The 23,167-nt window shown below is 44.7% G+C and overlaps 1 protein-coding gene and 1 long non-coding RNA gene across 3 annotated transcripts in view; one reads left to right on the top strand and one right to left on the bottom strand.

Annotated features, from left to right (window-relative positions):
- Window positions 1-23,167, bottom strand: part of LOC144752194 (uncharacterized) — a 659,734-nt gene that overhangs the window by 470,819 nt on the left and 165,748 nt on the right. For both annotated transcript variants that reach the window (XR_013594042.1, XR_013594043.1), the window contains exon 3: window positions 22,859-22,920. This is a non-coding gene — a long non-coding RNA (uncharacterized LOC144752194). The remainder of the gene's footprint in view (window positions 1-22,858; window positions 22,921-23,167) is intronic.
- AR (androgen receptor) overlaps window positions 96-23,167 on the top strand; it is a 530,339-nt gene continuing 507,267 nt past the window's right edge. The window contains exon 1 of the mRNA XM_078640138.1: window positions 96-2,680. Within this exon, the coding sequence (XP_078496264.1) occupies window positions 1,659-2,680 (1,022 nt within the window). The 5' untranslated portion in view covers window positions 96-1,658. The remainder of the gene's footprint in view (window positions 2,681-23,167) is intronic.

The raw sequence follows: 23,167 nt of genomic DNA, 5'->3' as shown, positions 1-23,167 counted from the left end.
TGCCCCTACTCTCTCCGGGCCTCTCAGCCTCCCCCCTCCCCGTCCTCGGCTGAGGCTGACTGACGCCCACAGCGCGCTGCTGGCCGGGCTCCGTGCCAGCGCCTCGCACAGCTCCCGGCCCACGGAGGCAGGAAGAGCGATCAGCGGCCAGGGAGAGCAGTACGCGTGACAGAGGCTCGGACCAAGCCAGCCCCGGCCCGCTCCAGGCATCCACCCCGGCCCAGCGCCCCCGAACCCCCGGCCCCCGGCCGGTCGCTGCTCGGGCTCCCCTGAAACGCCGCCACTTGTTGCTGCCAGGAGCCCGGATCCGGGGCACGAAGCAGCGGGCGGAGCCTAGCCGCGGAGGGGGGCACCACATCGGGCCAAGGAAGAGCGCCCCGGGCCTCGGCAGGTGCCAAGCCTCCTCCCAGCAGCAGAGCGGGCTCCGGGAGTGCCCAAGAGGGCCACCCCAAGAGCGCCCGTCGGATCCCATCATTTACAGGCGACAGCTCGCACCACCTCCCCGGGACCTCGTACCGTTAGCTGCTGGACGGACATCTTCTGCACTTTCTGCAACTCCACCTGGGCACGCTGTGCACGAGTCCCGCCACAGTGCCCCGCACTCTCTCCTGCACCAGGGCACGTCCCGGCTACAACGCCCTGCCCTCTCTCCTGCACCAGGGACCCGTGCACGAGTCTCGCTACAGTGCCCTGCTCTCCGCCTAGCCCGGGCACCGTGCCCTTCTATCCGCTGGGCACTGCGCTCTTTCCACCTCTGGCGGCCCTGTACGCTCGGCTGGGCACCGGGTCTTGGACGCCTCACCCTGTGACACTTCCGAAGGCAGTGGACGCTGCTATGCCTATTGACTTTCTGGGCAGTTTCTGTAAACTTTCCATTCCACATAGACACTGAACACATCTAGGAGATTGCACTGTGTGGACCTCATGCAACGCTAGTGAACACTCTGTGCACCGCTTGAACAGGCCGCAACACGCACAGCTGCCTGCAGTGCCCGTACAACTGCGCGCTCTCATCTGCAGACTACCACGCGGGCACTTGCTGGATAACTTGGCATCCTCTCTGCGCTTTCTGGACTTTGCATCGCCCTGTGCAGTTTCTGGCCACGGTCCATACTTGCGCATTGGGTTTCCGGACTTGTGCGGCTTTTTGAAGTTACTGGACAGTTTGGGCCTCGTTTCCTTAACTTCGTGGTCAGACTGGGCATCATTTTGTACAGTGCCTAAAACTTTGGGCATCACTTATTGCAGTTTGTGAAGCCTTTGTGTATAATTTGCGGTACTTTCTGGAAAGTAAAGCGGTCGTTTTGACATCTTGGGTACGGTTTGCTGCAGCTCTTGAACTTTGCTCAGTTTGCTGGAGTATTTCAACACTTGTGCAACGTTTGGTACAGTTTCTGAACACGCTTGCATCGACTGCTGCAGTTCCTTGGTACTTTTGCAGTTTGCTGCAGTTGCTCCACACCGTGCAGCGTTTCCTTCTGGACACATCGGGCACTAGTTTGGAGCAGTTTCTTTGCACTTTCTCCAGCGCCGCTGGCAGCTTTGCACTTTCTCCAGCGCTGCCGGTGGCTCTTCACCACAGTCAGGCGGCCCCAGCAGAAGTGACAGCCCAGTCGGCGGTCTCGGGGCCGGTCAGCGACGGTCCCCGCCCGCGGAGCATGGAGGTGCAGATCGGGCTGGGCGGCCACTACGGGAACCAGCAGCCGCCGTCCAAGTTCATCCGCGGGGCCTTCGAGAACCTCTTCCAGAGCGTGCGGGAGGCCCTGCAGAACTCCCGGGAGGCCGGCGGAGGAGGCCCCGAGGCACCGGCCCCCGCCGCCTGGCGGTACCCGGAGGAGGCCCGGGACCCCGCGCAGAGCCCGGAGGCCGCGGCCAGCCCGGCCCCCGAGGAGCCCGGAGACGCGCAGCCCCCGCCGCTGGGCCCCGCCGGCTACCCGGCGCTGAAGGAGATCCTCGGGGAGGGGACCGCGTCCTCCGCCGCCACCACCCCCGAGGGCCCGGCCGAGGAGGGCCCCAAGGAGGGCGTCAGCATCTCGGAGAGCGCGCAGGAGCTGTGCAAGGCCGTCTCCGTCTCCCTGGGCCTGAGCATGGAGGAGGCGCTGGAGCAGCTGGGCGCCGCGGAGCCGGGCCCGCCGTCCCGCGGGGACTGCATGTACGCGCAGCCGCCGCCCGCCGATGTAGGCCGCGGGGCCCCCGAGGAGGCCGACAAGGCCTACGCGGCCTCCAGCGCCCCCAGCAGCGGCAGCCTGGCGCTCTACAAGCCGTCCCAGGGGCCCTACGTCGCGGAGCAGGGCCCCGGCGGCTACCAGACCTACAACCTGCAGTTCACGCTGGCCCCGCACGGCCGCATCAAGCTGGAGAGCCCGCTGGAGTTCGGCGGCGGCGGCGCGGGCTGGGGCGGGCCTACCTGCCGCTACAGCGAGTACTGCGGCCCGGGGCCCGCCGCCGCCGCCTGGCAGCACTACCCCGAGGAGCCGCTGCTGGCCGCCGAGCTGGGGCCCTACACCTACAGCCGCGCCCCGCAGGCCGAGGGCCCCGGAGCCGGCGGAGACGGGCTGCCCGCCGACGGATGGTACCCGGCCCCCGCCGGGGTCATGATGGGGCGGATGCAGTACCCGTGCGTCAAGCCCGAGCACAACCCCTGGATGGAGGGCTACCCCGGCATGTACGGCGACCTGCGGTGAGTACCGGGCGGGGCCTTCGGGGTGGGGGTTGGGGTTCTGTCTGCACCTTCGGGGTGGGGGTTGGGGTACTGTCTGCACTATCACATGGGTTGGAATGGGAACAGTGCACATGAAAGTCCTGCATGACAGCAAAGTGTGCATGGCTTGTGCACCATGGGCATTGGGCTGGGCTCACTATTTGGCACGTTGGGGACACTTTACCTGGAGCACATTACTAAAAACAGTACTTCACGCAGATTGTGCACACCATGGGCATTGGGCCGGGCTCGCTTTTTGGCACGTTGGGGACCCTTTACCTGGAGCACATTGATTGTGCACACCATGGGCATTGGGCCGGGCTCACTATTTGGCACGTTGGGGACACTACCTATAGCACATTACTAAAAAGAGTACTTCACGCAGATTGTGCACACCATGGGCATTGGGCCGGGCTCACTAGTTGGCACGTTGGGGACCCTTTACCTGGTGCACAGTCATTGCCCTAGGGGCACTACATGGCACAGTTGGGACACTGTATCAGGAGCACTCGAAATGAAAGGCGCTGCGTATTGATTCTGGACTCCAGTGTCATTGCCCTGGGGGTCACTACATTGCACAGGGGAGGCGCTCCACTGGGAGCTTATGAAAGGGAAATGCATTACATAAGGGTCGGGCACACGCGCCAAGGACATTTCTTTAGGGTTACTCACTACATAGCACAGCGAGGACCCTGCGCCTGGAGCTCGCGAATGAAAGGACTCGCCATATCGATTGTGCACACCATGGGCTTTTTCCTAGGGCCACTACATCGTGCAGTGGGCTTTGAACCTAGAGTACATTCATTCAAAAGGGCTCCGGACTTGGAGCCGTTGCACATAGATTGTGCACTCCGGCGAACACTGCACCAGGGTCACTTTATGGCACACTGTAGACACTGCACCGGGGTCACTTATCTCTGTACCCTGCGCAGGTGGTTGGTCGGGACATAGGGTATCACTCCAAATTGTGGTCACCAAACTTAGACCCTGATTACAAAGGGCATTGTTTATTCCATTTCCGGCCCAGACTGATGTTTGCACCTGAAGCGGGAATCCAAGTAATATTTGGCCCGGCATTAATTAGATGCACATGGGTTATTTGCCCACATACAAATTACGTATCCTACGCTATTTCCTCACGTGCTTTGGCAGGGAATGTCTGGAGGCACATTTTTTTAAAAAATAATATGGATTTCTGATATGCATACGCCGCAGAGCGTTCTCCCGCTCGACTATATTCCATACTCCATAAAGATCATCGCCAGGTTTTACCCATCGTCTCTTTGCAGGCAGAGGGCACAGAGTGCTCAATAGTGAACATGGGCAGACCGCACGAGTGCAGCAAGTAAGCGCCCTATTTAGCAACACGTTTTAGGTGTAGTCAGCTGTGTGCACCAAAAGTGAATCTACCAAACAACACCTTTCCCGCCTTCTCCCCAACTAACGGCTGGCCGGTCTGCAGAGCTGTTTCCCTTATGTCTTGTCTCCCTGTGTGTTTTCTGCCTGCCGGGTGCTGTCCTGCAGTTTACCTGCGTTGTTACCACTGCGCACTTTACATTTGAGCGCTAGAAGAGCAAACATAGGTCTAGTGGCATCAGGGTTTTAGAGTGCCCAGCAGGAGACTACACGTGGGTGGATTACTAATGCACTGCACAACAGGGACACCGCACAAGTGGGACCTTCACTAACGTACTTGTGGAGCAACTGCACTTGAACTACTTGTAGCGCGCTCTCGGTACGTGTCCACGTGGAACAAGCAGAGCAGGACAGTGTGAAATTGAGGCTCCAAAAATGACTGCTGAAATATCTATGTACGAATATCTTTGTCTGAAAACTTTGATTTTCAGTGTCCAGTCGTGAAGCACGTGCCCTCAAATAGACCAGGAAAGTAACTAGTCCTTATAGCAAGTGGAAAGTGAGCTTAGCTGGCTGTAGGATTTTAAAATACGTAAACAATGTATGGGATTGGATGTTTTATATTTTTATTCCGTGTTATTTTCAGACTGTGCTTCACATGTAATGGCACATTCAACATCATTATGCTTCCCATGGTGCACTTCGCAGCACAAGTCCTCTCAATTGCGCCACTATGCACACTTTTAGGGCCTAAGTACTGTGCACAACGGGGCATTGTACATATATCTCTCATCATTACACGAGTCATGGGAGCCCTGAAATATCACATAGTGGAAACCGCCGACTGTATACGTTTACTGTTTTTTGTTAGTAGACATATACTTAAATCTCTGCATCTGTATCTATACGTTTGTGTTTTTTGGATTTATGGGTGTTGTTATTATGGTTTATAATTTAAAACATACATCGGATTAATGCAAAATAATTTGTCTATTCATACCGATGTTCATACTTTTCTATGTGTTTGCATTTCTATATGCTGGTAATATTGGTTGTAGTTATGGTTGCGCTTATAATAAGAAATTATATGTTTTTTTAGTTTTTTTGTATGATTATGTCTATGGTGTTGTTGGGAGAATGGTTCTTTGTGCACTGGAAGGTTCACGTGCGTGCCTACTGCCTTTATGTTCACTTCCACAGAGTGGGGTTTCCCCTGGGCCCCCGTGATGTCGAACCTATTGCATTAGTATGGGTGAGCCTTGCTTGGATCTTTTTTTAATATTTTTATTTTAACTCGTTCGTGCACAGAGCAACACAGCATGATACAATCATAGTTCCCACAGTCATAAAACACATATCCTCAGAATATAGATGAGGGACAATGCAGTACAGTATCATTTCTTATGCCATATACTGTACATCCCCCTAAATAATAGGATCTTAAAGAACAGCATCAAACACCAATACAAATAACCAAAAAACTCCCTCCCTCCCCACCCCCCTGGGTCAACCAGATACACCCCACCCGTCGCCTATGTATCCTGAACATCGGTATGGAACCAGTGCGATAACTCATTGTCGCCATGTGTCCCCTAAGCCACCTCGAGTGATGTGCGCCTTGCTTGGATCTTCATAACTTACTTTCACCCAAGTTGTGGCAAGCGGCCCGAGTCGGTCCCGTCCGCGTGACGTTAAATGCGGGGCTCTTGAAGTGCTGGCAGGGGGAGGGGGGCCCATTCATCTTTGACCAGTATATGAACAGATCATAGGATGCCTGTCAGATCACACGTCGATCAGACAGAGTGGCACTAAGTCGTGTCGTGCCATGGCGATTTGCGCGGGTGCGCATCAGAGAGGAGTCCGCGCAGGCTTGAACCCCGGGCCGCCCTTGCATTCGGTTATTGGAATAAAGCACGCGGTTTACTCGCTGGAACAGTGGAAGCGAGGAGCTGTTAGTCCAGACGCAGGCAGTGGTGTGAACTGCATGTGTGCTCACATGTATGTAGATGCTTACATGAAATGCTAGCAGGAAGCTTTGTGGATGCGTAGAATGGAGTCAGTGCCAGCCTGGACATATTCGGGTGGCAGGAGTTACCTGGCCCAGGTATGTGCATTGTCCAGCGAGGGAAGGGGCCTTACTGTGCCCATATAACTGCTAGGTGTGTGCCATATGTCATATAGAGCTCTGTGCAGCTCTTATGCGATGGCCTAGACGTCCGCCAAACTGGCGGTTTATTATAGCGCCTCAAGCGAAACCGAATTATAGGAGCACTGTGACTACTATGCTGTACCATCAAAGATGCACACGTTCAGGGTTTATATCGCACTCAAACCTGGCGTTGACCCTGCTTCTAAGCGCTCCCTCGTTTGGCAGTTAAGACTTAAACGCTATTTTGGAGTGAGATAATTGTGCATCAAAATATAAGGTTCAATGTATTTAGCCAGCTGCTTTACTGGAGTCCTTTCCGATGAATATCCATACGCGGGTCTCCAGGGTCGAAGGGGGGAATGTGCCGCTCACCAGGGCCCCTGCCAGGTCCTCTCACGAGGGCGCAGACACGACAGTCCGAACCTGAGCCGAGGCTCGGAGAAACACGTCTCAACAACTGTTCTTAGAAAGCAGCAGACGTGACACAGCACTCTTTTTATACACGCTATAAGTGAGGTATGGTTTGCGGTTCTGATACTGAATATAATATTATTTTTACTTTCTAGATTGTATTCGAATCAGTATGACCGTGGCCCATGTTTTTCTTGTTGCACGGCCTCCGTGAAGCACTCGCCCTCCCAGCACGTAAAACATAGTACTGAACACCTTGCAGTGAGATGCACTCGGTCATATGTCAGTTTTTTTTACCCACCATTCTTCGCAATTTTTAATTTCTTTTGCCACAGAGTAGGAATGTCCCTTTAACAACTGGACTGTTCTCATTCCATTGTGAACTTTTAGTTCCGAATGCATCCTAATGGCGGTGAAACGTGACGAGTTTGCAACAGTATGGCTGAAATGAATGATCAGATGTTTAAAGAAATACATTCATGGATTATTAATAACTTTTAATGTGTCTATAGCTTATACTTTTGCTTATATTTTGTTATCTGTTTCCATTTATAAAAATACCCTTTAAAACAACGTTTTATTAAACAGTTACTCGGTTTAGAGCAGATACAGTTGATGGATTGAATGTATACTCAAATGACACGCAGGAAAGCAATAATTGTAATGTGCGGAGACTTCCCGGTGTACACAGGTGTTTGCGACCCCCATATAAAAGAGACACATCAACACAGTGTAAAAACAACATTTTTAAATATGTTGTTTGAAGAATATGTTCCCTGTTCTTTTCGTTTGCATAACATGTCCCCTGCTCTTTAAATTTGAATAATACATTCCTCTTTTTCGCTTTGCATGTCCATGTATATCACTGCAGTACACATTTTGCACTTTTTCATGCGGTGGACATTTTTTGTTTTGTGCAGGCATGGAAACGGAATATTATCCCTGCTTTAAAACCCTTAGCGTGCATCTCGAAAGAAACAAAAAAAAGTGCTGATCAGCGTAAAGTACCATATTCCTTGGCACGGATACACTTTACATTCTAGGTATCTCTGCCTAAAAGAAGAGAGCGTGCAGGAGATATAGTGAATGAGTTTTTAACAAAGTTCGGGTTTGCTACCAGACATTTGGGATCAGACGTAGTGACGGGATTTATTTCCGGTTATCTCAGGCTGACACCCGAAGGCAACGCTCTGCAGCCTCCTGCCTACCTGTTAAATCCCCAGTACCTCCGTGGTGGCCCGAGAAGGGCAGAACTGGGCCAAACGTCTGCATTTAGCATCCTGAGGAATGCGACGGGATGGCCCCCTGTGGCCCTCTAGAGACCTCTTTGCTTTCACATGGCAGGAGCGCGCGCCTTCCCTTTCACGTGGGTGTACCATTTAGAGGAGCTGCTGCCACTAAGTGCCTTTTAAGCAAAAAACCGAGCACATTTCAAGTGTAGACCTGTATCCATGAAAAGTGATTGAAGTACAGTTCATCCCTACACATTTGTATTTCTGTTAACCTAACGGCAAGATCCCTTTGTGCCTCCTGAGTTCTGGGGGGGATATTTCGAGTAAGCAGTGGTCCTGGGAGTGTTATGGGCGGGCCTAGTAGTATAGGGCCTAGTACTAATCTAGTTCCTCCCTCACTGCACGCACTCGCTTAGGTTCGTCACAGCTGGCTGGGTAGCGTCCTCCAGCGTGCAGACATTTTGCCTCGTGTTGGACAACTTCCGCCTCAAGTCCAAACGCAGTGCACAAAATGGCGGGAGTCTTGGAAGGGAAAACAAGTCGAGCTACGCACACTGAATGGACGTTACACATGCGTTATTTGAAGCCGCCCTGGGAAAGGATAAGAGTAAGGTGGCCTACGTGTTAGCAATGCATTGGCGGGGCCTGCCAAGCCACAAACAAGCACAACTCCACGGCCATTGGCTGGAGCGGGGGCATACGGCACATGGGCCTCCTGTCAGCGAATGCCGCAGTGTGTTTTTTATGTCTATGGCCTGACTTTTTATAAGGCCTGCTGGCTGAGTGAGCACACGTATCCGGGCAGTTATCCTGGCTTGCGCACATGTCAGTTTCTGTCCGCAGGGCGAAACCCGCTACACTCCACCCCAACACGTCATCAACATTGTGGGTGGAGAATCCGTTTTGATCAATTTTCCATAACTATTGACTCGTTTTGCGTCATGTACCGTGCTGTTGGCACTTTGTAAATGGGTTACATGTAGGTGAAATGTAACTCGGATGCAATTAATGCTTTTTAAAAAAAGACTTTCCATTTCGTTTCGAATGCATCATACTGAAGGCCAGCTGGACTCCACCTGGTATTTAAACAAATACCCGGCCTTTTAACCCATTAACTAAAATTAGACTGACTCCTGACAGGTCAAAAGTTTTCCATCGAATTTCGTCTAATAGGCACAGTCAAAACTAAGATACTGCGGTCCCAGGGTGAAAATGCCCAGGATGCGAAAGTACGCACACTGGTTTCTTCAAGTCAGTTTTTAAAATTCACCGTAGTTACGTTTTTAACTTTTTTAAAATCTAGAATATTATAAGAGTCATTTTTGTAGTAGTGAGCTCTATTTGTATTGGCAAATAAATGCTACGGAAAGCATTTTCAGGGTAAGACACCACAAAATGAATCCTAACAAGAGGCTACGGAACCCCAAAAAGTCTATTAGTGGAACAATTTGGAGATCTTGATATTGTTGAAATGTATGTGGTGTCTGTCCTCCAATCTGCTATCCTGTGGATCAACGCTCCCTTGGGCCGGACTCTGCCTCCCCCTTCCAAGTTTCTTAAAAATAACTGCTGATTAGACATCTTATGTAGGCAAAACCAGCGGTAGTATGCGCCTAAGCAGTTTGCCCAGATAACTGCGTACACATGTATTCGATATTTTTCTATATTATTTCTATGTGTACATATTTGTAGATGTGTATGCTTACACACTGATATATTGGAAAGGATGCAGTATTTTACTCAGAACTTGACTTCACAAACAGGTGCGTCAACACAGTATTGCAGACTGGCAAAAAGTCATAACTTTGCTTTGCTTGTGATCAGTGGCACGAACAATTTCTGCAATAATATAAAGGCCCTCCTTATGGTTTTGATGACTGCAATGTTGTGAGATTGTGCCTACCTCTTTTTGATCTATAATATGTATCCTATGCAACCTCTCTTTGTGTGTGTGTGTGTGTGTGTGTGTATATATATACACACACACAGCTAGGCACAATCTCACAACATTGCAGACAGAAAAACCATAAGGAGGCCCTATGCAGCCTTTCTTTGTGTGTGTGTATATATATATATATATATATATTTTTCATGCTACTTGTTTCACCTTTGCCCGTGCACTCACGGGCGGGTGCTTCCTTCATGGGGGTGTACCCGTGTGTAAAATGAATGCTCCGTAGTCCGTGCCCAATAGGCACAAGAAGAAGCATTCAAGGGGGTGAGTTCTCAGTTTATTTTTGAACTCTGCAATGAGCAAACGCGTTTCGGCAGATGCCTTCTGCTCCCTGCAGAGTCAAAAAATAAACTGAGAACTCACCATGAGTGCTTCTTCTTGTGCGTATTGGGCACGGGCTACATAGCATTTATTATATATATATATATATATATATATATATATATATATATATATGTGCAACAATGTTCCTGTTTCACCACTCCACGGTGAAATAGACCAGGTAAGGACCTCTTAGACGTGACTTTTCTTCAAAGTAAACAGAAAAAAAGCAGCAACGATTCTCTCCAGTGAAAGTGAAGTATTTATTTCACACAGATGAAATAAAAAGACATGATGTCGTCCATGATGCGTTTCACTCCTGAAAGGAGCTTGTTCACAATTTACTCACAAAGAGACGCATACACAAAGAGAGGTTGCATATGGGACCATAATGGATGCTATAAAATGGCTGCGGCTTCCTGATGTTGAACCCTAAGGCCCGAGTAAAGAGGTTTTGAAAATGCCACTAGGGCCCCAAGATGTTATTATTTGATCCTTTATATCCATTAGTTATTATTTATTCTTTAATATTACATGTGGCTTGTTTACACTTCCAGTTCATTGATATCTGTTATTCATTTTGTGAGTGAGATAAGTTGGGGGAAGTAATATCATAGTTATGCCATAATTCTGATGGAGTACAAGATTTGAACCCAATGCAGTCTGTGATTTAATATTGCCACAATAATATACTTGTCATTTATTTACTATTGTAAATCTAGTAAATTACATGACCTGTGTAACCTGATGTATTTTTATTAGAGGCGGTCAGTCGTAGGCTCTCAGCCACCTACCACGCTCCCAGTCCGGCTGCTTCCACACACCCGGGCTCTACCACAGCGCAGTTTCTGGCACTCGCTACTGTGTTTAACAGTGGTTCTCTCCTGCTCATTTTCTCTCCTTTCCTTACCAGTACCCTGCGCTACCATACGTATTGTGCCTACATACCCCAACCTACACCAACTTAGTACGGTAGACTGCCATTCCTACTCGGCTTTACTCCCTCTCTTGCCTAATTTTTACTTGCATTCATTTGTTTCCTCCTCTCGTCTATGTTCTTGTCTTTTGACTGTGATCAGATTTTTGAGCATTTTTTTGCAACAGGTAGCCTAATTAAATAGTAGCTCAACTAAAGAGAAAAGTGTGTTTATAATGCAAATTGTGGTTTTGTCGTTGCTGCGCTTTTCCTTATGCTTAAAATTACTCAACTTTTAAAAGGTGGGTGCTTTCTGTGTTATTGTCAGCAATTTGATTTTTTTTAATGGTCTTCACTTAAAAAAAATATATATTGTTATTGTGTTTTAATAGATGGATATCAACGATACAATATTTCAGTTAATGGCCTTGCAAACATGCAAACATAGTTGCCAACGATTGCATAGTGAGTAAGGCCAACAATCGATTGCTACAGTACTCTGTAAAAAGATTCGCTCAGCATAGTTAGCCCCACCATCTAATGCTGTAACAAGGGAATAAAAACAGTAGAACAAGAACCACAGCCGCATTAATACATAAACAGCAGTTTATATAAGGAGTTTAATTCAATGTTGCGTACAGGGAGTAAGGTAGCACCGTCATTTTGGGTAGAGCGTATAGGAAGTGTAGACTGGCAAGGCGTGCTCAGATTAATTCCTCTAAAGGTATGTGGAAGGAAAGGAAGGGTCTTGTTAGGATACATCGTAAGGGAGGCGACATGGTGTTAAGCTATAAAGACGGGGTTCCCTTGAGCAGATCAGTGCCAAAGGGTAAAAGTACAGGTGGAGTAACATTGCCCTGTATAAGCATAAATAACTCGAATGTAGTAATTTGTTTTAATTGTCATCAAAGTAGATTTTAGGTATTTTTCTAAGCCAGTGTAACATAAAATGTTTGGGGATAATATTGTCATACTAGATTCATATATCATTAGCATTCAAATTTGTGGCATTTCAGAGAAAGTTTGAGGGTAGACTTTTCATACTTGCCTCAACCTGAGTCATTCGCGCTGCATAGTTGTCGCAACTGAAGAACATGGGTTAAGGTTGTACCTCACCAGTCAGACTCTAATGATTCTAAATGTTCAAGATTTTCAACCCTCTCAAGAAAGAGACGTAGCGCTGTATAAAACTCTCAAATAGTTTGATAAATAAATTGAGAAATGAAAACCAAAGTAGCTTCACCGTATAAATTCTGACTGAGGAAAAAAAAAAGGGTATTTCTTATTTGTACTGTACGTAGTAATTTTCTTCCTTATTGCTATTCCTTAACCCCCTAGCAGCAGACGTTTTATGCAGTTAGCATAATTTCATCAGTTTTTACTTTATTAGGTTGTGCATAAACACGATTCCCTAATTTTGGTAAATGAGACAAAAGCATAGATTTCGACTGAAATCTGGACTCCGCTAATGACACCATTGACCATATTCTGGTCGTGATTCTCTTTTTTTGATATCTAAATGTAAAGATTACCAGTCACTTTATAATTCACTCAACTTTAAACGTATTCTGCCTTTTACGAAGAGCTAAAGGATGCGACCAAAAGAACACGCTAGTCCACAACATTGGACATCCTCGACGTGTACATATTGTATCCTACACTCGCTGATGGTTAAAATTTTTATTATCGCCTGCTTTTGTTCGATATTGCAAACACTGAGTTTTGGGTTTTGGTGGTCTTTCAATTCGAAGAGACCAGGGCTTGCTGCATTTCATTGGCTGAATTTATAAGTTTTACTGAAAATTCCATGCATATAGTTCTGAAGTCCCATCGCAAAGGCTTCAGACATCTGCAAGAACCCGAGTTCCCTTGTATTGTATCCGTTTGACAATATCGAAGTGTTTTCAAATATTTCAATCAAAACTACTAGAACAAGGAGTTTAGGGAACATTAAATTGACTTAACATGACACCAACTTTTAAAAGGGACGGTACGTGAAAAAGATACATTCTAGATGTCCTTATCACCAGTAGGAAGTCCAGAATATCTCTTTATTTGATAAGTTCGGATTGGATTTTGAGATCTTTCTTGATATTATTCACAAGATAGCCCCTTGGGCTTATTTTATCAGTCTCAGGCTTACTTTTCCAAGCTTCAGACCATGTTAGCTTGTGCATTCAGATTATTGCCACAGGTGGCCTCAAAGCTGTATATTTGTAAATGTTAAGGAACTAGCAGGTCTTGCAGTACTGTGAATATCTACTTGCATTGGTGCCTGTACTTTCTTCAATCAATCAAGGATCTGTAAAGCTCGGCATAACACCTGTGAGGGTCTCAAGGTGCTGGAGTTGCGGCGTGTTTTGTGGAGATCTGTTCATTCGAACAGCCGCCATTCTTGAGTCCTTTCCTGAATTGTTGGTCCAATGCAGTGGTCCTGAGGTGCAGGGTAACGTTGTTCCACGCTTTGGCCGTCTGGTGTGAGAAGGAGCGTCCTCTGCTGTTGCTTCGTAGGATCCCAGGGGGTGTCTGGGAGGAAGCGGGAGGTAGATTGTAGGTGTCTGGTTGGTTGGTGGATGATCAGATGTTTGTTGATGTAAGCTGGTCCTTGTTGTGCAGGGCTTTGTATGCGTCGACCAACATCTTGAACTGGCATCTCTTCTGAATTGGGAGACAGTGCAGGGATACAGCTGGGTCTCTAGCATGCTGGGCCCTTGTTGATATTCGCTATAAGTGAATTCCTGTGTTTGGTGTATAGTTTGAGCATGTATTCTTTTCAGCAGCGTTTGCTGGGCCTGTGTTTTTAATTCAACCAAGCATATTATTTTGCTTATTGTTTTCCTTGGTGCTTCTATTCTCTTTAGCATAACATTTTGCTTGTTACTTGCATTGGTGCCTGAATTTTCTTCAACAGAATTGTTTGCATTCTGGATCCCAAGTTGAAATCTGATATAAACATATTTGGTTGCTTCAATTGGTGCGAGTATTCTATTTGCTAGGGTTGCACGCTAGGCCTCATGTTGACGAGTCATACAAGTGCATTCTTGTGTTTGTTGTTTGCATTGGTGTGTTTTTTTAGTAACCAGTGCTTGTTGCACTCTGCGTCCTTGTTGATTTATGATTCTTGTGCATACTTTTCTTATTTCTTTCTGGGCTCCATGCTGATATTTGATGTAAGTACATTAGTGTATTTGTCGTATGCATTGGTGGTTGGTGCCTTCCCGTCAGCAGTATTTGTTGCATGATGGGCCATATGTTGATATTTGATACAAATGCTTTCTTGTGCTTGTTGTATGCTTTACGGTGTATTCTATTCAGCACTGTTTGCTGCACACTGGGCCTCTTTTGATATATTTGATGCAGATGTTTTCTTGTGCTTGTTGAAGACAACTGTTGAATGCATTGGTGCGTGTATTCTGTTCAGCTGTGTTTGTTGTACGCCGGTCCATATGTTGATATTTGATACCAGTGCTTTATTGTGCTGGTTGAATACATTGGTGCGTGTATTCTGTACAGCTTTGTTTGTTACACGCTAGGCCATATGTTGATATTTGATACCAGTGCTTTATTGTGCTGGTTGAATGTATTGGTGCGTGTATTCTGTACAGCTGTGTTTGTTGCACGCCGGGCCATATGTTGATATTTGATACCAGTGCTTTCTTGTGCTTGTATACATTGGTGTGTGTATTCTGTAAAGCTGTGTTTGTTACACGCTAGACAATATGTTGGTATTTGATACCAGTGCTTTATTGTGCTGGTTGAATGCATTGGTGCGTGTATTCTGTACAGCTGCGTTTGTTGCACGCCGGGCCATATGTTGATATTTGATACCAGTGCTTTCTTGTGCTTGTATACATTGGTGTGTGTATTCTGTAAAGCTGTGTTTGTTACACGCTAGACAATATGTTGGTATTTGATACCAGTGCTTTATTGTGCTGGTTGAATGCATTGGTGCGTGTATTCTGTACAGCTGCGTTTGTTGCATGCTGGGCCATATGTTGATATTTGGTACCAGTGCTTTCTTGTGCTTGTATACATTGGTGTGTGTATTCTGTAAAGCTGTGTTTGTTACACGCTAGACAATATGTTGGTATTTGATACCAGTGCTTTATTGTGCTGGTTGAATGCATTGGTGCGTGTATTCTGTACAGCTGCGTTTGTTGCATGCTGGGCCATATGTTGATATTTGGTACACATGCTTTCTTGTGCTTGTTAAATGCCTTGGTGAACTGCTGTGTTTGTTGGACTCTGGGCAATATATTGATATTTGATACAAGTGCTTTCTAGTGCTTGTTTGGATTGGTGTGTGTATTCTCTTCAGCAGTGTGTCTGTTGCATGCAGGGTCCATGCTATTTTACAGCATCTTAGTTAAATATTTTCCAGCTTAGTGGTAAGCACGCCCAGCTGATCTTATTAAATCCAACTTGTTGAATGCATTGGTACGTGTATTCTCTTAAGCTCTGTTTCTTGCATGCCTGGCCATATGTTGATATTTAATACAAGTGCTTTCTTGTGCTTGTTATATGCTTTAGTGGTGTATTCTCTCCAGTGGTGTTTGTTGCACGCTGGTCCATATATTGATATGTGATACAAGTGCTTTATTGTGCTTGTTATATGCCTTAGTGGTGTATTCTCTCTGGTGGTGTTTGGTGCACGCCGGGCCGTATGATGATATGTGATACAAGTGCTTTCTTGTGCTTGTTATATCCTTTAGAGGTGTATTCTCTCCAGTGGTGTTCGTTGCAAGCCGGACCTTATGTTGATGTATGATACAAGTGCTTTCTTGTGCTTGTTATATGGCTTACTGGTGTATTCTCTCCAGTGGTGTTCGTTGCACGCCGGGTCATATGTTGATATTTGATACTGTGCTTTCTTGTGTTTGTTGTATGCCTTGGTGGTGTATTCTCTTCAGCTGTGTTTGTTGTACGCCGGGCCATGTGTTGATATGTGATACAAGTGCTTTCTTGTGTTTGTTGTATACCTTGGTGGTGTATTCTCTTCACCTGTGTTTGTTGTACGCCGGGCCATGTGTTGATATGTGATACAAGTGCTTTCTTATGCCCGGTGTATGCATTGGTGTGTATATTCTGTTCAGACATGTTTGTTGCACGCATGGTTCCATGCTATTTTACAACATTGCAGTTAATTTTCCAGCTTAATGGTAAGCATGGCCAGCTGATCCTATTGAAGCCAGCTTGTTGAATGCATTGGTGCGTGTTTTCTGTTCAGCTGTGTTTGTTGCATGCAGGTGGCCGTAGGTTTAAGTTTATTTTTGACACACATGCTTTCTTGTGCTTGTTGTTGGTGCGTGCATCTGTTCAGTAGTGTGTTGTTTGCACGCAGGGGTCCAAGCTATTATACAACATCTCAGTTAAATATTTTCCAGCTGATCCCATTGAAGCCAAGTTATTGAAGAAAACTTTTCCGAATATTAATTATTTCCAGTTCTGGCCTGGAGCACAAATGGATCATTTCAAGGCTGTTCTAAAGAAAGTTTTCTATTCATAATTTACTCTCATGTCAGTTCGCAAACGTGGTGTGCGCAGAGACTGAAGTATGCGACTTTACTGACAAGGAAACCTTGCTAGGGCGTTACTACTCCCGCTGTCGTGAGGGCAGAAGCGAGGCATTTACCTACGGGCAGAAGTGAGGAATGTTTTACATTTCTGTTAAATGGAGGCTTTATGTTTTTGTAGCAACTACTTCTATCGAGGATTCATAACTGCACTATCTCGGTGAAATATTTGCTTTACTAATGTTATCATAGATAATACGTACATTAACTAGCCAGAAAGAAAGATGTGTCCAACACACGCCAGGTGCGCAATTTTACTCACGTAAAGAACCCGTTCATACGGCGCCACGGGTGCTTTTGTACCCTTTGTCTCGTACTCAAGCCAGCTTTTTTACAAGAAGTGAACCCTTGGTTTCATTTAAAAACCTACTCTCAACAAGCATTGGCAGATCAAAGAGGGCTGGCCTTGGCAAGCTCGCACAGCGGTTCATTTTTATTTTTTTGTTAGCATGTGCCACAGAAATATGAAGAAAAATGAAATATGCCAGCAGCTAAATGTGGCTGCCATAGACTTGCAATAAAAGTTTAAAAATAGAAAACGCTGTTGTGAGTATTTTAATAGTTGAGTTTTTAAATACCAAGCTACAGTTTTACAGTGTCACTTAAAGACTTTGTAAGCTTTCAAAAAGAAAGGGAAAATAAATCGCAACCTAACAAGGCACCCAAATTGCTTACGGAATAAATAGCTGATATTTAAAGTTAACATAAACATGAAAACAATTCTTCAGTTTAATATAGCATAAGCTTAACCAGAGGTATTTGAGCGCTCTACATTAGCACCAGTTACGTTACACACAGACACATTCATTTTTTGTTGGCAAGAGGTATATTATGTGATTTTTCCCAAATCACAGGATGTTGAGCAATACCGTTCTCCAGCTCGAAAAGTCGGCACCTCGGGCCGTTGCGCCAAATTCTCTACCTTTGAAACATGTTTGTCAGTGGCGAGAAAGGAACTATTTTTAAGCGGATGTGAACAATGTGCAGTCTTTTGCAGTCATTCAAAGTGTAGGAAGAGGACCCATTGCCTCCTACAGTATGCTGTGGTGGTCAGAAGCAAAATGTGATGGAACCAGGGAACAAATCCTAAAATAAGAAGTGGGGGGACGCTCCAAGTTAGATGGTGTCACCGGAAGTGATGTCACAACAGGAAGTGACATCAGGAAAGATAGTCCCCTCTCATTGCAGGGAGTCCTTCACTTTGACCCTCTGTCGCCCCTCTGCACTCATGGCCTGGCTGGCTGATTTAGTGCATCATATTTTTTTAGATTTAGGAAATTAGTAGATTAATGATGCATATTTAAAGTGCTAAGAAACGACTGGTGTGTGCTTTACACATGGTTTTGTTATAGAGCCCCGCGATCTCACCAACTGTGGCACGGTCGCATTTATTGGTGTCTCCCCATCTCATGGGTTGTCCCGGAAGAGCTCCGGAGCCTCAGGCCTCCAGCTCTTCTTCCAGGAAAGAACTGTGAGGCGGGGGGACGGGGGACGGCGTCAACCCGGTAAAAACCCTTTAAAATAAGTGGGGGGGCGCCGTCCACCCGCGTGGTACCCCGACTCGAGCCCTTGATGGAACTTGCTAACTGAAAGCCCCTCTATGTATGTATATTACGTATGAATGTTTTTGAAAAACAATAGTCTGGCGAGACAGCTAAAGTATCTCAAAGACCAGACCTAAAAATGAGTTCACGCCACAGTGTTTGTGAAATATTCATATTTTGTAAGAATGTTGCCCTCACTTCACTATCCAGTACAGTCACTAAATGTCTTAATAACAGTACAGTTCTTCTAACTAAGGTATGGTGTGTATTTGTAAGTAGAAAATGTTCATTTTGCTGTATATTTGCTCTCAGAAGTCGACTCGTTCTAATAATGCACGACTCAGTCTTTTGATTTACTCTCTCAGCGACATATATTTTTGGACATTTTGTGATGTACTGCCTGTAGCAGATTGTGGCTCTCGCACGACAAGAAGCTTTTAACGTTGAGATGTGATTAAGAATGAATGAAAAGGCTGCTGGGTAAGAACGACAAAAAAATTACAAATAAGCATATGAGCTAAACAAGTCTTTCTCTGGGCTCATACAGTATATGTTCTCTATCAAGTTGTTCTGCAGGCAAACCTTCCTCATGTAGAAAAAATGCTTGTTATTATATATTTATTAGATAGTACATTTCCAGGTGCCCCATGCATTTTTTCGAAATGTTTCAGTTTAAATTCTTTATTTCTTTTGTAATCAAGCAAACAGACTGTAGATGTGGACTGTTAACCACTGTTATTCAAAAATTAATTTTGTGGATCTCCGACAGAGTAAGGGTAAGTCAAGGATAGTCCTATATGTCCCTGTAAGGTTGAGACACTAACCATCCATGCACCGGACATTTGAATGTGGCATTTAGAAATCATTGAAAGAGGACTGGGTTTGAGGTCTCGGTGGTGAAACAATAAATTATCCAAGACGTATTTGTTGAATCGCAAAAAAATGTTTTTGTTTGTTTTGTAGTTTGCAGACATAGAACAACATGGGCCAACACATGTTTGACTACACACGTCGCTTCATCAGGGCCAGTTGTAACAATCACAAAGTATTATTGAAGTTTACAAAAATAAAATAATATCCACAAATAGGCAAGATGTCTCAATGAATCAGATAGATAAGGAATAGCAAAAAAAATTGTAATAAAGTTATCACTCTTATAATCATGAAATTAATAAGAAGATGTAGACGAAATAAAGGATAAAGGTCCATTCACTGCGGCATGATAACCGCTTCGTTGTCAGAGGAGTGTACATTTTTGCTATTCCATATCCATCTGATTCATTCAGATATATTATTATTTTTTGTATTTGTGGATATCGTTTTACTTTTGTGAACTTCATTGACATGTTGTTGTTTTTAAAATTGGCCCTGATGAAGCGACATGTGTTTTGAAACTTGTTTTGGCCCGTGTTGCTCTTTGTCTGCAAACTACAAAATAGATATATTTTTTGAGATTCAACAAATACGTCTTGTAGAACTTACTGTTTCAACGAGGAAACCTCAAACCCAGTCATCTTTTATGCTCTTTGTGCGGGTCTTGACGGACTGATCAGTAAAATCTACTGAGGTCCCTGTGTCAAACCTTTAAAGAGCCTCTCTCTCTATATATATATATTATATATCTATTTAGAAATCATAGGCTGATCCACCTGAGGGGTCTGTTCAGTTATGTAGGACTGTTCTGTTATGGCTAGCCAAGATTTTCACTATCGTAAAATAATGAACCAACGCTTTACTCTTGGAATGTCTTCATGAAAATTGCAGTTTGTGATAGTTTACTTTTCAAACAAAATATGTATTCTTTGAATACACAACAAATTCTAGAGTTAGCATGCTTCCCTGTTGCATTGATGTGCTATGTTCACCAGTGTGATGATGTTTATTTGCGGCAGTACTACATTTGATGGAGTTGTTAGAGAACAATAATGTAATTCTAAATGTAAACATTATCTATTATAAAGCATCTAAACTATATGGGCCCGGTTCAGAAATGGAAAATGATTCCTGTAAGTTTCTGATTACACCCGGAGTAAATTAAAAAAAATTTAATTCACAAAGGTTTCCCGGAGTACGACTGGGTAGCTGCAAACTGCAGATTCCCAAGAGAAATACTGGAAAGCTTCTTATGAAATGTAATGTTCAAAGATTTTTTTTTCAAAGAATGAAATGTAATTTACGTCAACGTAAAGAATCTTCAATATGCCTGATTGTATATAGTGTACGTTTATGCTTAAGAACATATCTTGCATGAGTACAGTGATACTTTACAACTTTATTTTCCCTTACATTTTTGGGAATTATCTTTGCTGAAGCAGAAATATGTTTCACTACGTACCCCCTCTCAGATTTTTGGGGTTGTGCTTCCTATTCTCACTTAACATTTTGTAATGATTTTAAGTAATCAAACAATACATTTGAAATTTGAAAATTCTCACTTAGGAAATAAGTTCATTGCTTTCCCGATAGAAGTAAATCTCCAATATTTCCCATGGTGGACGTGCTTGTAAATTCAGAAAGTTCAGAAGTTGTAAATATGTTTGTGGATGTTGCCAAATTTTCGTGTAGATACTCGACCTGGAATGCCTATGCCCCGCCCGAGCAGTCTAATCACAGAAAGCAGTATGTATGGGAAGAAATCTTTTACGACTCTAAAACCATGTTTTGTGAATCACAAACGTGACTCACAGAAAAGGGTTGTATGTAATTTAATAGAAAAACGTTTTCATGGAATACCAATTCTGAGAAACCATTTCACCTAACCTGTTTTTGTTCTCAAGATATATAATGTTTATTATGTGAGACAAGGCAATTCATAGTGGTTTTTGTTGTTGAAAATTGCTTATTACATGCTTTCTATTGTGTAAATGCCATTCATCTTTTAAAGTAGGGTCTGTGTGTTTTAATTCCTTTATCCCACTACCTTTCTCACGCCGTTTCAGTTGGTGAGATGTTGCTTTAAAAAAAAATATTTAAATAGAAATGGCGTTGAAGGCTATACCCCAAATCTCCCTTCCCTTGTTTCATTCTTTTGGTATCATTTTACAGTCTTTCTCCCTTCCTCCCTTGTCTTCCTCTGTCCATCCTCCCCTTCTTTTTGTGATGGACTCATTGGCACCATTACCTTCACCTATTATTTAAATTAGTTTACTTATTTCTTCCCTCATACCTCTCCTTTTTTGTGCTCCCCTGTACTCTTGTCTCCAATATTAATTCCTTACCCTGCCTCCCTTTACCTTTGTCTTCTTTCTCTTTATTTGTCTTTATTATCCCTCCTGGAAAATATTAGGAGCCTGAATGTGTACTTGATTTTCAGTAGGCTGGTGAAAACATGGTTATTTTCTCAACTATGTTGCTTTGAGAGTCGCCCAAACTTTCTTGCTTTACTCTGTTTGGTCCTCCCCTCCCCCTTCTTTCCCATGGTGCCTTATTCCGGGTTGGAGCTTTGATGCCTCTTGGTTTAATTCACTCTTATAAATCTAAATTACAAATTACAAATTAATATTAAAGCTGTGTTCCCTAAATGGAATTTGCAGCAGAGACTACATTTTCAGGTCTTAAAGAATTTAAATTTTTGTAAATAACTTTTTTTTAACTGCAATGCGGGTTATTTTCTTTTCGATAAACCTGTATTTTTATTAAGTTGATTTCCGCTAAATGGATGATCGGTTATTTGGTTGCTTAGTTATATTGGTTTCGGTTAAGGCCTTTCTTGCATGTAAGTTTAACTTGCATGGGCAAATAAATGCATTTGTGAATCAGGCACAGGCGACATGCGGGCAAAGCTGCAAAAACTGCACACCTTTGCGTATTTACCCGGTTGAGAACTTTACTGTGGGTTTCTCATCCAGGTTATTGAGTAGTAACTTCCTTCACACCACCAAACTGAATAGCATCACTGCTGTAGAGCTCGCTCCAGATACCTCCTGACTACTGTGTACCACTGTGCTCAACTCCTGCTGCACCCTGGTGCCCTAAAAGTCTCACTGATAGTACAGTGTGATGAAAGAAAAACTTACGGTAGCAGTTGCAAGATTTAGTTCCGTATATAGTACACTGATAGAGGATAATGGAAAAGTAAACATAAGAGGAGTCTCAATTAAGAGGACGGATTCCCATAACCCACCGAATTGGCATGCTTCTTTATTTGGGGATCTCCTCTCGGCTACACACTAGTACAACCAAGGAGCTCCAACTCCTTGCTAGTGTAAAAGCAGGAGCTCGCGGATGTTTTTTAATGTAATCCAAAACTAGATCACCTAAGATCAATAAAGCACGAAGCAGTGTGGTGAGTGTGTAGTGCGATATCTCGTGGTGTCAATGGTTAAAAAGTGCGAGCGCGATCTGAATTAATGTACGAGCGTGCTAGTGATGAGGTCTACATGTTTCAGCCAATCCAGATCTGCCTATGATCATGGCTTTCTTCAGGACCTAGGTGTAACTACTGCACTAGAATTGTGAAAGAAATGAAACACAAAATATGAGGAACGATACAACCATATACCTGTGTACGGCAAATGTTGGCACTCCAGGCATAGGAGTCGTACTCCTGTTGAAAAAGGAAGACTTTTTTTCATGTTTTCATATGCACAAGCTGAACATCGGTCTATATTTCTTTAAATACAATTTAAACATTATTACAATGTGAACATACCAAAGTCCTCACCAATAATTAAATGGGAACTTAGTATCAAAACACCTTACCCGTATCAAATCGGGAGGGAACCCACCGCTCCTGGCAACAGCTCAGGGCATGAGGCAACGCTCTGTGAAATAGAAAAAAGGAAAAAGACTAAACCTATAGAAAAGGGGGATATAATGTTAAAAAGTGGTAGACCCACTATGCCCCACCACTAGGAATACATACAAAGTGTGCATGGCGGTTTCACCGGTCCCAGAGGGCTGGCCAAATCGTCATGCGCACTACAGGAGTGAGGAGTGGGCAAACCACTCCTCACCTACAGCCACACCCCGCCCCGCCACAGCTGAGCAAGGACCTACAAATAAAATGAC

The sequence above is a fragment of the Lissotriton helveticus genome, chromosome 4_2 (genome assembly GCF_964261635.1).
Source record: "Lissotriton helveticus chromosome 4_2, aLisHel1.1, whole genome shotgun sequence".
Taxonomy (NCBI): Eukaryota; Metazoa; Chordata; class Amphibia; order Caudata; family Salamandridae; genus Lissotriton; species Lissotriton helveticus.
This window is presented reverse-complemented; position numbering and strand designations above follow the sequence as displayed.